This window comes from Chrysochloris asiatica, unplaced genomic scaffold (genome assembly GCF_000296735.1).
Source record: "Chrysochloris asiatica unplaced genomic scaffold, ChrAsi1.0 scaffold00069, whole genome shotgun sequence".
NCBI classification, from domain to species: Eukaryota; Metazoa; Chordata; class Mammalia; order Afrosoricida; family Chrysochloridae; genus Chrysochloris; species Chrysochloris asiatica.
In genome coordinates, this window is record NW_006408587.1 from 4,497,119 (window position 1) to 4,509,791 (window position 12,673).

Here is a 12,673-nt window from a genome sequence, read left to right on the forward strand (position 1 = left end):
CTTGGCAAATTGCTTAGTGAGTTGCAGAACTTTGACTCAGTCCTAAATTGTCCAGTTTCAGGTTCAAGTGCTCTTTCTAGTGTACTAAGCTCTTAAACCTCGATTTCTCTAACTGCAAACTAGAGATCTCAGCATCTATTTCATGGTGAGAAGAGTTTTTGCAATTTAATATATGGAATCTGTGTCTCCTCTTCCTAGCTGGTGGTGGTTGTTATTCAGGGCCATTGAGTTGGTTCCTGTGCATAGCGATCCTGTGTAGGTTTCTGAGGAGCTGCTGGTAGGTTTGAACTGCTGACCTGTGGCTCACAGTCCAGTGTTGACCCTGCAGCGCCACATCAGGGGCCCTAGTGGTAGCGTGGGGGTTTTAGGAGATATGGCTGTCTTCAGGGGTGAGCCTGCTGAGCCAGTTTACAGGAACCTGCAAGGAGGCCACTTTACCTGCAGGTGAAATCTTATCAATGAAAACAAGAGCCCTTTGGGAGAATCTGGGGCACCACTGATTTTCTAAGGGTCTGGGATGATGCAGCTGGTAGTAGATGATTGGGTGTTACAGGAGCTGTGTTTCTGGGAAGAGTTGAGTAGCAGATGGGGGCCCACTTGGTCATTTGGCATATTGTTCCAGAATCGAGGTTCCCACTAGTATTTAACATGCTCACACAGCCTCTGCAGTGGGGATCTGAGGGCTGGCAGCAACAGGCTCCAGTCAGAGTTCTCTGTGTGCCCACCTCCCTGAAAAAAGCCAAGCCTGGTTTCCATAATACCCTGCCCTGCCCTGCAGCAACGGTCAAAACCTCTTTGCATTACCTCTTTGAAGCAGTTGGGGCTGGGACCCTGGTGTTTCCCATTTCTTAATCAAAGCAGGAGGTCGTCTAGGCATCCACTCTGCATACCTCATTTTTATACAAAGGGTGAGGTCTGATTTTACATAGCTGAGCTTTCTTCTGTACTCACCAGCTTTCCCCCAGCTAGTACTCTCCATCACTGTTAGTTAACCATCATCATTTGATCTCTAACATTGACATTGGCAGGCCCATTTTACAGATGAGCAAGCTGAGGCTCAGAGACTTTGGGAACCTTGTAAAGGACAGAGCTACAGTTCAAAATCTAGGTCATTCAAAAGCCCAGCACTTTTGACTGGGCTCCACTGGTCCCAGTATGTATGTGGTACACACACCAACACACAGAGGGAAGGAAAACAGTCTAGAGTCATTCAGCAGCACTGACTTGGCACTCAATCAGTGCCAAGCTTTGGGGTTGCACAGAAGAGCCGGACACTGTCCCAGCATGTGACCTTCTGGTGGAAGAAGGGAGACAAGCAAGCATTCCTTGCTGAGTCCTCTAACAGGATGATTAGGCTACTGTGATCCTGAAGGAGAGGTTGTCTGATCAAATTAGCCAGGCATGAGACAGGAAGGGTTAATGCTGGGTATCAGCATGAAGGATGAGAGGAGTTGGGAATGGGTATAACCATTCCACCAAGCAGGAGCCACCATGCCCTCTCTGGGGCAGGTGTTCTGGAGGTCACTTGTGGCCACCATGAGTCCCCTTCCTAAGCCCCTCCCAGCCTGAAATACCACCTTTTTATGGTGGTATATTGTATGGCAAAGGATCCAGAAAAGGTGATTCAGACTTTGGCCTTTGCAGCATAGAATCTAGTAGGTAGGTAATAAGAGGGTCCTGGCTGTGTAGTGAGGTTGCTGGCAGGACTCTGGGCTAAAGGAATACTGTGGCTTCCTGGGATTCAATCTGATGATTGGTTGGAATGTCATCTCTTTCACAGAGCTTCCTAACCACTTTAGATGTGAGTGTAAGAAGGAAGGCATGATTGCTTAGCACACCTGAGGGGAACTAGGCAAGCCCAAGAGCTAAGAGTGGAAGGTGTGTTACTAGAAACGAAAATCAAACAACCCCTTCCTGCCATACTTTTGAATGGTTTCTTGCAGGTTTCATGAATACTCCCTGCATTGTGTGACACTTGTGTGGGGGAATTCACATGTGAAGCTAAGGTTCATCCGAAGGGCCCTTGCTCACCATGGCTACACAGCAGGTGTGTGGTTGAACTGGGACTTCGCCCTGGCATGCCTGCATCCTTCATTTTAGTACAAAGAAATGTAAAATGGGCTCATTGTTGTTGCGTGCTGTCAGTTGGTTCCAACTTATAGCAGCCCTGCCTAGGATTTCCAGGAACTGTTAGTACATTAGAACTGACAACTTTTCACTTGTCTTAGTGGCACTGTGGGTTAGTGTGGTAGACTTCAAAGTTGGTTTGAACCACAAGGCTGACAGTACAAGCTCACCAGCTGCTCCTTGGAAACCCTATATAGGGTCACTATGGTTCAGAACCGCCTCGATGGCACTTAATAATAACAACAACAACATAATGTCACACCAGGGTTCAAAACGGGCTCAGGAAACCCAAGTGTACCAGATGTCCCAGTAGCCTGACTCTGAATATTGGCAGCAGGGGTCAGAATATGTGTTTTCCACATGTGCACCTATGACTGCTGGGAGAGTAAGGAGCTGATAATAGGGCCTTTGCCGTTGATTTGGGTGCGGTGGTGGAATTCTTGCCTTCCAGGTTTGAGACCTGGGTTTGTTTATGGCCAGTGCACCTGATGCAGCTACCCCCCAGCTACCAGGGGAAACTTACATGTTCTGATGCTGCTGAATAGACTTCAACAAAGCTTCCAGACTAAGATGGAATAAAGACGTGGTGATCTAGTTAAAAAATCAGACCGGGAAAATCTGTGGATCAACAGTCCAATCTGCAACTGATTATGGGGAAGGCGCAGGACTGTGTTTTATTCCATTGTTCATGGGTCTCTATGAGTCAGAAGTCAACTTGAGGTCAGCTAACAAGAACAAGAGCAATTGATTTAGATAATGTAAAAGCTGATGTGAAAGAACTTATAGGACTTCATTATTGTTGTTAAGTGCCGTAGAGTCGGTTCCGACCCATAGCGACCCTGTACAGGGTTTCCGAGGGTGTAAATCCTTACGGGAGTAGAAAGCCTCATCTTTCTCCCGCAGAGCGGCTGGTAGTTTCGAACCGCTGACCTTAAGGTTCGCAGCCCGATTCGTAACCACTGCGCTACCAGAGCTCCTTCATTATAGGCGAGGAGAAAAGAAGAGATTCCTCCTTCCCTCTCTCCCCTGCAACCGCATTGATGGAGAAGACACTTCAAGCTAGTCTGTGGGCTGGAAACCTAGAGCATTGTAATGTCAGATAGACCCGAGTTTGAATTCTGTCTCCACTTCCTGTTAGCACTGTGATTCTGGCCTCATCACTCCTTCTCTATGCCTACCTCATCTGCTTACTCATCAGAGTAAGGTGATGGGTGAGGAACAATATTAGCTCCCTTCTTTATCCCTTTCTCTTTTGGGTAGGATAATCTCTTCAGGTTCCTTTCAACTCTGATATAAACACAAACTAGGTACTCTTTGTAGTCAAGAAGCAATTTGTCGTTGTTGGTTCCAGCTCATAGCGACCTTGTATAGTTTCCGAGGAGCAACTGGCAGGTCTGAACCACCAACCTTGGGTTTCATACCAACCTTGCAGTCTAGTGCTTATCTTCCATCTCCACACCAGGACTCCTATAGAAACTAGAAATCCAGTTACGAGTTCTATTGCCCAGACTTCATGGTGATTCCTCAGAGGATGTTTAGGCAAAAGATTTTCAGAGCCTCTTCAAACCTGAGCTTTTCTCAGGCACTGCAGTGCCAATGTCTCTGTGTCGATTTTAGACAATTAAATTCCATTAGCAGCCTTATGTGTGTCATATTTCCAGGATTGATGCACTATTAGAACAAATGGGCTCTGCCAAGATCACCTACCATCTTGATTTATGGAAAGGGTTTTGCCAGATGGACTTGGATGAGAAGCACCGATCAGAAACCACCTTTCTAATACCCGTTAAAATGTGTGAGTTAAGTGTCTTGCCCTTTGAACTTCAAAATGTACCTGTCTTTTTTCAGTTGTTGGTTAATGGTCTGTTAAGAGGACTGAAGCCATCTGCCTTGGCCTTTAATGACGGGCAGTATGGCTATATTTAGCTAGAACATCCCAGACAGGTCCCACTGCTGCTGCTGAATACATCAGTCCCCAGAGCTGAGCCTGGGATATAGTTTATTAAAGCCACATTGGGCTTTCAGTGCACAGGTAGGTATTCAAGTCACAAGGTGGCCTTGTGGAATGAAGCGCAAGTGATCAGAGGCTGGTAACTAACTGCCCACAGCTAAGAAGAAAGTCAGGCCATTTTGAGCTGGTTGGGTACAAGGTAGACTTTATCATCTCATGGATTACAATTGTGACTGGGTGTCTTATCACTTCTGATGCAGACAGCAAACGTAATCAGAACCTTAGGGGACAAGGGATCAAGGGGCTTTTGAAATGATGAAATCATTTCTGATTCCTTTCACAACTTAGCCCTGTGCTTTTCACAGTCCTCTGCTCTGGCAGCTGTCAGGTCAGGTCACTTTGCGCAAACTCCATGGCTGGGCAGGAGGGTGGAGTACAACTAGCAGTAGGCAGTGTGGCCAGAGAGAAAGCAGTCGGCTGTCCCACGGGTCTGTCTGACCACATCTCTTGAGTTAGCACAGGCCATATACATTTGGTCGTTGCCTGCAATGAACTAGCCAGTAAGCTCTGAAATTGCTTGAGAGTGCACAGTGAGCAAACAGCAATCTTCAGAAGGGGTGGTGGGTGTCCCGAGATCCCCAGGATCATCATGGTATAAATATTCCTGGGTTGGAAAGGATGCGGAAAACTTTAGCATTAAATATTTAATGGGCATAGTGGGAGTCTTTAAAAAATACGCTGATGCACTGAGATTCTCTTTAATGGACCTTGGTATCTGGTTATTGACTTTTTAAGGTTCGTCAATGATTGTAATGCGAGGCCATTACATTCTCTAGTCCTCGTGACTAGAGAAACCACACATCGTGGATCAAGATTAGAATTCCACAGCAGAGGGAGAGGAAAGGTGGGCTTAAATGTATACTAGTCAAAATGTGCTCAGGAGATTTGAGAAAAAAAGGACTTAGACTAAGCACATTTAAGTTCTGAGCCTCACTACTAACTCAGAGGGCTGGCTGCAGGAAGAACTTGCTTTGCAGAGTAAACATAAATTCTTTTGTAAGTGAGAGGAAGAACCCTGGAAATCAAAGCCATTAGCATAGTACTTATTTTGGTAGAAGAGTACATTTTGTGTCTATTATCAGGCCTGTGTTTGCCTTCCTCCTGGGGCTCCCATGCCAGGCATATGGTAACTAGTTGCCCTTGAGTTGGTTCTGACTCACGGTGACCCATGTGTGTCACAGTAGAACTGTGCTCCATAGGCTGGTGTGTTTGGAAGAAGACTGCCAGACTTTCTTCTAAGGGGCCTCTGGGTAGACTCAACCCAACTGCCTTTAGGTTAACAGTTGAGCTTGTTAATAATTTGCGTCTCTCCCAGACTCTCCCAGAGGCTAAGGTTTGGGGTTTTGAGCTTGGTTGGGGCAGAGGTGATAATCTGATTCTAATGAGTCAAATTAATCATCAAAACTACCTGACAAGGATGATGGATATGGGTGGTGACAACCCAGATCACCCCCATGAATATAATATTCTCATTAAAAATTTAAAAATTAATAATAACAACATAGAAAAGGAAAATAAATGCAAATGACATTCACAGCACAGCCATCCAGACATAACCTCAAAAATGCCTTCTGGGACTATCTTGTTAATACTAATTATATATAAATAGTACCCTGCTTGATTGTGTGTGTTTGTGCCTTGGATCTCTTGCCACATTAATAAATATAGATCGGCATCAGTGTTAAGAGGCTGTATAGTATTTCATTGTATGGTTGGGCCATATTTTAATCCGTCTTTGTTGATGGACATGTAGGTCATTTCGAATTCAAAGCTATTAACAGTGAGATAAAGCATCTTGTACATGTGCCTTTGAGATAGGCATCCCGCTGCAGTGATCTGCTGGCTGCTTTTATTACACAATTGCCTAGCCAAGAGTAGAGACAACAGAAGCCCACATTATCCCTTAGCACTGTGCACAGCTCATTGCATTACAATTCATTTGTTATTTGCTTTTGTGTCTCCCTACCCCTCTTCCCACACAGTCATAATGGGCCCTCTGGTTAGGTGTAGGGTACACTATACTAATTTAGTCATGTTCTCTATCATTATTAGAATGGGCCGAGTTTAGATTGCTTCTGAAAGTAGATTGACAGTCAGCAGATTGGTCTCTGATTCTGAATAGCGAGTGAGAAACCACACTTATTCTAGTAGTGACGTGCCAGCGTGTATTGTGTTAACATAAAGTGATAGGGAAAGTGTCTATTTGCCTCATTTTAAAAAATGACACTTCACATTTATTTCTCACGAATGCAGACCTGTGAATACCAGGCCCTGTGCCCGCACAGGTAACGCAGAAATAGTTAAAGTCCCCACCCTCTAGGAACTTACACTCACATGGAGGGGGTCACAGCATTATAAAACAAAAACCACTGCCAGCAAGTCTGTTCGGACTTAGAGTGAACTTGGGTGCCAGCAGTGAACACCTAACTGAGAGTTAGTAGGAAAAGTTGGTTTGGGGATGAGAAAGATTTAAGATTTTGAGATTTAAGATATCCTAGTGTTGGATGATACTGTACAGTGTAAACTGAGGCCATGTATGTGGAAAGAGGAAGATCAATGGAATAAAGTCAAGGGACCATGATGATAGGATGATGAATGGGTCATCTGGCTGAGTATTGAGTAGTGCTGGCTTCTAGGATATCAACTAATTGGTTCATTAGTTAATCATCTACTGAGCATCAGTACAGGGCATTGTTGTTATTTACCATAGAGTCAATTCCAGTTCATGGAAACCTCATGCATACAGAACAGAACTGCTCCATGGGGTTTCTTGGCTGTAATTTTAATGGAAATAGATCATCTGGCAGCCTTCTTTTCACAGTACCATTGGGTGGGTTCAAACTACCAACTTTCTGGTTAATAATTGAGCACCAACTGTTTGTGTACCACCTGGAAACTCTAAAAGAGGTTTTCCATGGAAGTTGACTGCTGAGGCCATCAGGACTATAGTATGAACAGATTTGGCAACTTAAACTTTTTTTTGAGGGCAGTGATCGCTCTTGCAATGTCCTTGAACGGCTAAAGCTGCAGGGCTTCTTCTGGTGAACACAGACTTCTGAGGAGCAGTCTGCCTGTACATCTTCCAACAGGACAGAGTACAACTGCTCCCTAGGGTTTCTGAGGCTGGGAATCTTTACGGAAGCAGACGGTTACTTTCTCCCTCCAAGTAACTGGTGGGTTAGAACCACAGAGCTTTCAGCTAGCAGTCCAGTGCTCCATCTGGTGAGCACATTGTTGTTTTTAAGTACTGTTGAGCCCATTTTGACACATAGTGACCCTGCATAGGGTTTCCAAGGAACAGCTGGTGGGTTTGAACTGCCAACCTTGTGGTTAGCAGTCCAACGCTTAACCACAGCGCCATGCTCTCAGGGACAGATCAGAATCATCCCAGGCAAATCCTTGGCTGCCTCAAGTGTCAGCGTTCCATCTGAAGATGGAATCATTTTCTTGGCTTTATGATTTTACAGTTTAGGGAAACAGAACTATAAGACTGATGATGATTAGAAACTCTCAAATGTGGCTTGTTGTCTTTACTAGATTAATGGAAAATTGGAATTATTGGGAAGTCTGTAATGTGTGAAACTGATCATTAAAAAAGCAGGTGGTGGTTACACTGACCAGAGGGATTTTAAGATCATTTAGTTAAGAGATTTTTTTCATTCTTCCTTTTAATTGTGGTAAAAATATACAAGGGAACTTTAAGAAGTTCATGGAAAACTTCCATTATTTTAATTCGTTTTTCCACAAATGTTTTGAAAGCCCCTTGTATAAAAAAAAAAAACAAAAACAAAAAACACTTGCCATTCCAGCCTTTTTTACCCATTAATTCAGTGGTATTATTCATGTTTACTATATTGTGTTAAAGGAGCTTTGGTAGCATAGTGGTTATGAATCGGGCTACTAACCTCAGAATCAGCAGTTCAAACTACCATCTGTTCTGTGGGAGAAACATGAAGCTTTCTGCTCCCATAAAGATTACAGCCTCGGAAACCCCATACAGGGTCGCTATGAGTCGGAACCGACTTCACAGCACATAACCACTATACCCATATTATGGTATGGTTAGCAATTTGAGGTTATTTGGGGTACACCTTTGAAAATTCTTATATAAACTGTGGACTGTTTACCCAGGGGAACAAAATAAAAAAGCATATATCTGCATAAATACAAAATTTACCCTAGCATCTCAAAGAGGTTGCAGATCCCCAACCTAAGAGCTTGTGATCTGATCCAGTATTGGATTTTGTTATGTAGACTCACCAAGATCTGTACGAGGAAGTGATACAGTAGCTATGAAGGTTGCATAGTATTGCTGGTAAGCTTTTCCTAAAGAAACATTTTCTTTCTTTCAGCACTGGCTGGATCATTCCAAACCCATAAGAAAGCAGATGAAAAGTAAGTGAAAGGAATTAAGCATACTCATTTATTTCTTTTCTCTTGAGCATAAACTCCTTTGCCAATGTTTTGAGGTGTTATGTTTTCATTAGAACCTGGAAACATTTTAAAAATAGATCCAGTTTTAAGTGGATGATTATTAATTTCTTAAGGCTAGCCAAATGTTGGCATTTAAAATTTGAATAAGAGTTTTTAGTAGATGTTAAAAAATAGACTATGCACGCATTTGAAATAAGATGCCCTTGCCAGTGAGAACTGATGCATGTACTATACAGAAACAATTTTACACCTATTCAGTTTCAAATGAGTTACAAAGTATATTCAGAGACTGGTAGAGCGGGAAGCATCTTGGATTGTCTATCGAGTCCAGCTCTCTTTATAATTTAAAAATATACATAGGTATACATATACTTTATATGGAGTCCTCGTGTGGTGTTATAGAATAAGCACCAGACCACAAGGTTGGTTTGAACCACACAGTTTGTGGTTCAAACTCACCAGCCACTCCTCGAAAACCCAATACAGGTTTGTTATGAATTGAAAACTGACTTGACAGCTCTTAACAGCAACAACGACATACTTTATATATAAAGAACATATATGCTTATATACTTATATATACACATATTTATGCTCCCTGAAAAAGTACTTTGAGGTATTTTTACCATATTTTTAGATTTCAGCACACATTGCTGCCCCTTCTTTAGCCCACTTGGTTTTTGTAAAAAGTAAATATCAGTTTGGAGTATCTTGACATCAGACATGAAAGTTAAATGTCAACTGTTAGTAATTTATTTAGATAATTAATTTTTGTTTTGCTCCCCCCCAACGAAGTTACTAGTCAGCACAAAAGTACAAAAGTCCGTGTTAGTTTTCCACACTACGATTGAAAAGAACTTTCTATCTTTGCATGTCCTGTGGTATTTTCCTAACATAGCTGTGAATTTGTGGTTAATGTATTTTTCCTTTTGTCCATTCTGTGATCTTCAAAACTGGGGGAAAAAAATCTGCAAACTTCAATCTCCAAATGTCTAGTTGGACCTGCTTATGCTTTGCACTTTCGGGTTAAATACTATTCTTCAGAACCGAACAACCTGCGTGAAGAGTTTACAAGGTAGGACATGGTGCAGAACGAGACTCCCCACTGTTGCACTCACCTTACATGTAAAGAATAGGTCTTCTAAATTTTGGGTTTGCCTCCCCTTCCATCTGCTGTCTTTATTTCTTGGAACAGGAGTTCACACTTTGCCTGTGCTTATCTCTGTAGTCTGTTGAAAATCTATAACTTAGTTTGACCTTTTTTTTCTTAGTGAATAGAAATGATAAAATTTACTTTCTTGTCAGACCTTTATTTTCTTGGGGAAAATGGTTAGGCTTTCGATAACTCGTAATTTTGCCTTCAGCTACAAAAATGAGAAGGCAGGCACTGAAAGAGCAGTTCTTGCCTTTTTTTTCTGAGGGACTGCAAAATATCCCCGTGTGTGTTACAGTATAAGGAACTCTCTGTTTAAAATAGCTATATGCATGACCATAGAGTTATTTGAATTCCTTCATGCGATCTTTCAACTCAACTGAATTTCCTGTTTTACGTGCCTCTGTCTCATACATATACATCAGAAACAGTGCACAAACAAAAGGGATTAAACATTTTTAAAGTATAATGTTTCCTTTTACCCAGCCTTCCTTCAGTGAAATTCTCTGCCTGGAGAATTTTACCTGCTTTTGCTATCCCCAGAGTCTCCTTATAATTGTATGATGCACAGTTGTTGGTGACATCAGCTAATGGGTGGCCCAAGGTGGTGGTCACTAGCTTGGAGATGAATGCCTAAGATATGCTTTCCAGACTGACCATTTATCACCATTCCCCCACTGGGTGGTTAGGTTTTCTTAAGTTCTGGGCACGTCAGCACTGTGTCCTCCATGATGTGAGTACGCAACATGGTACCCTGACTTTCAAAAAGTGAAGTGCAATGGTGGTTTATTAAGCACCTGTTGGGAATCTGGAACATGCTGGAATATACTAGATCCTTCAGGTCCCCCACCCCTCTTACAATTCTGGGTTACCCATATTCTATCTCCAGTCCATAGAGAGTGATTATCTAGCATTGTTTTCAAAGTTCAAACAAATGAGATTCTTCTAGCATTCCTCTTCAGAATCCTTTAAGCTGCTTCTAGCTGTCATCAAAGCCAGTGGTTCTTAACCAGGACTGTGTGAATCAGAAACACCTAGGAAGCTTTTGAACCATTCAGATTCCTAGGGACCACTCCTGTGTGTAATGTTTTGATTCGTAAGTATGGAGTGGTGCGTGGGCTGCTTCAGTATTTACAAAGCATGACAAGTAGTTCTGATGCCCACATCCTCCTGGTGAAAAATCACTTATTTAAGCCAGGACACTTATTTTTTACCTAATCGAACTCCACTTGTGTTATTTGCTGTCTTTCCTCCCGCATCTTTCCTTACCGCTATAAATGATGGCAATACAATTGCCAGAGTTTTTTTGTGTGTGTGTTTCTTTGTTGTATGTATGCGTGCTTGTCTGTTTTATTTAAAAAAAAAAAGAAAAAAGACTGCAGTTATACTGCATCAGGAAAAACGCCTCCAGCTATTGCTAACCACAGTCAGCTGTAAACTTTTCGATATAATCAGCTGCAACCTCTCTGGAATCTGCCGGTGGAGCTGGCTGAGGGCCTAGTCCCGTGACTCCATCCTGCCTGTTTTATTGGACACGTTGCATGCCTGTGTGCCCTCGCTGATGCTCTTCTCGAGCTCCCAGGGGATTGTGGAAGCACTCATTGAACTGAGTGTGGTATTCCATGTTCCATCCTACCAAGTATCTTTTCAAATTCCGTACATACCCTCACCTTCCTAGTCGGGCTCTGAGACAACCTTCCTGGAGATTCAAGGGGTGATGCTTCCACCAAAATTCTCATTTGATTTGGACTCCCTTTTTGCAATGTGAAATTCTAGGCTGTGTGTAGAGGGGTGGGATGTGTGATGGGTAGTTGGGGATTGGAAATGACTGGGCAAGAGTTATCCTCTGTTGACTTTTATATATGTTTGTCAGGTACCTGTTTGTTTTACAACTCAGGCATGACATTCTTTCGGGAAAGTAAGTATGTTTTCATCCTAACTCTCAACCCAGGATAGATCACCGTATATTTAAAAATAATTCACTGTTTTAACTCTCTCACCCTTGTTCCCTTTTCAAAATTCAAAAAAAGTGCACCAGGCATTGTAAAGTGAGTCTAATACTTGTATCACTGTCATCATCATCCTATTTTAAATGATTACTATATGGCTTGAAGCATTTCCAAGAGCATTTAATATCTTAAGTGATGTGTATTTGGGAATAATTCTCTCCCTAATCACATCACTGCCCCATTCATAATGGCTTTTGTTGTATTTGCAAGCAAGATACCTTATTAGTATGTATACACTTACAAGTCTTTGGACAGTCAAAAAATCTCATTCATTACCATCTGCATATAAGTAATATAAAGAGGTTGTGCTCTGATTCCAATAGAACGAGGTTTAGACATTTCATTTTACTTTATTTTCCCTTTAAAAGATGGCTTTAAATACTAGGCCTCTGGCGAGATGATTTAATGATTGTTGGGCACGAGAAGCATTGGCACTGACGTGGTAGTTGATTTTGCATACAATATTAATTTATTTTAAAGATAGGGAGATTTCAGCAGTCATAGCTTTTTCCAACATACGTAGTGAGTATTTTCTATCATGAAAAGCTAAGGGTATGTTGAGCCTAATAAGCAGTCCTTGATACTAACAAGAATACATTTTTGTATCTGATTTTTAGTATAATTGGAAGGAAATTTAAAATGTAATTTTAGAATTTGCAAACGCTCAGTAGAATAAACTGTGAAAATCTCAGTGCAATGTAGACGATAAGACGTGTAGATTGTACAGTGTATACATTTGCCTTATTCAGCTATGCACTACAGATCTTTGGTTGGTGTGTGTATTATGAATGTGCGTGTGTGTGTGTGTATTTTGATCTCTCTCTCCATACTGTGCTCCCCATACTAAAGGTCACTCAACCCTACAAATTGTCTTCAGTTTGGAAAAATAGTAATGGCAACACCTTGCATTTGTACAGTACTTTACAGTTTATCTGCACT

At 42.1% G+C, this 12,673-nt stretch overlaps 1 protein-coding gene across 1 annotated transcript in view; it reads left to right on the forward strand.

Moving 5' to 3' along the window:
* The window catches only part of EPB41L4B (erythrocyte membrane protein band 4.1 like 4B), a 223,632-nt gene that overhangs the window by 95,416 nt on the left and 115,543 nt on the right, over positions 1–12,673 (forward strand). Inside the window, exons 6-8 of the mRNA XM_006864734.1 lie at positions 8,491–8,533; positions 9,569–9,647; positions 11,599–11,643. Of these exons, the coding sequence (XP_006864796.1) occupies positions 8,491–8,533; positions 9,569–9,647; positions 11,599–11,643 (167 nt within the window). The remainder of the gene's footprint in view (positions 1–8,490; positions 8,534–9,568; positions 9,648–11,598; positions 11,644–12,673) is intronic.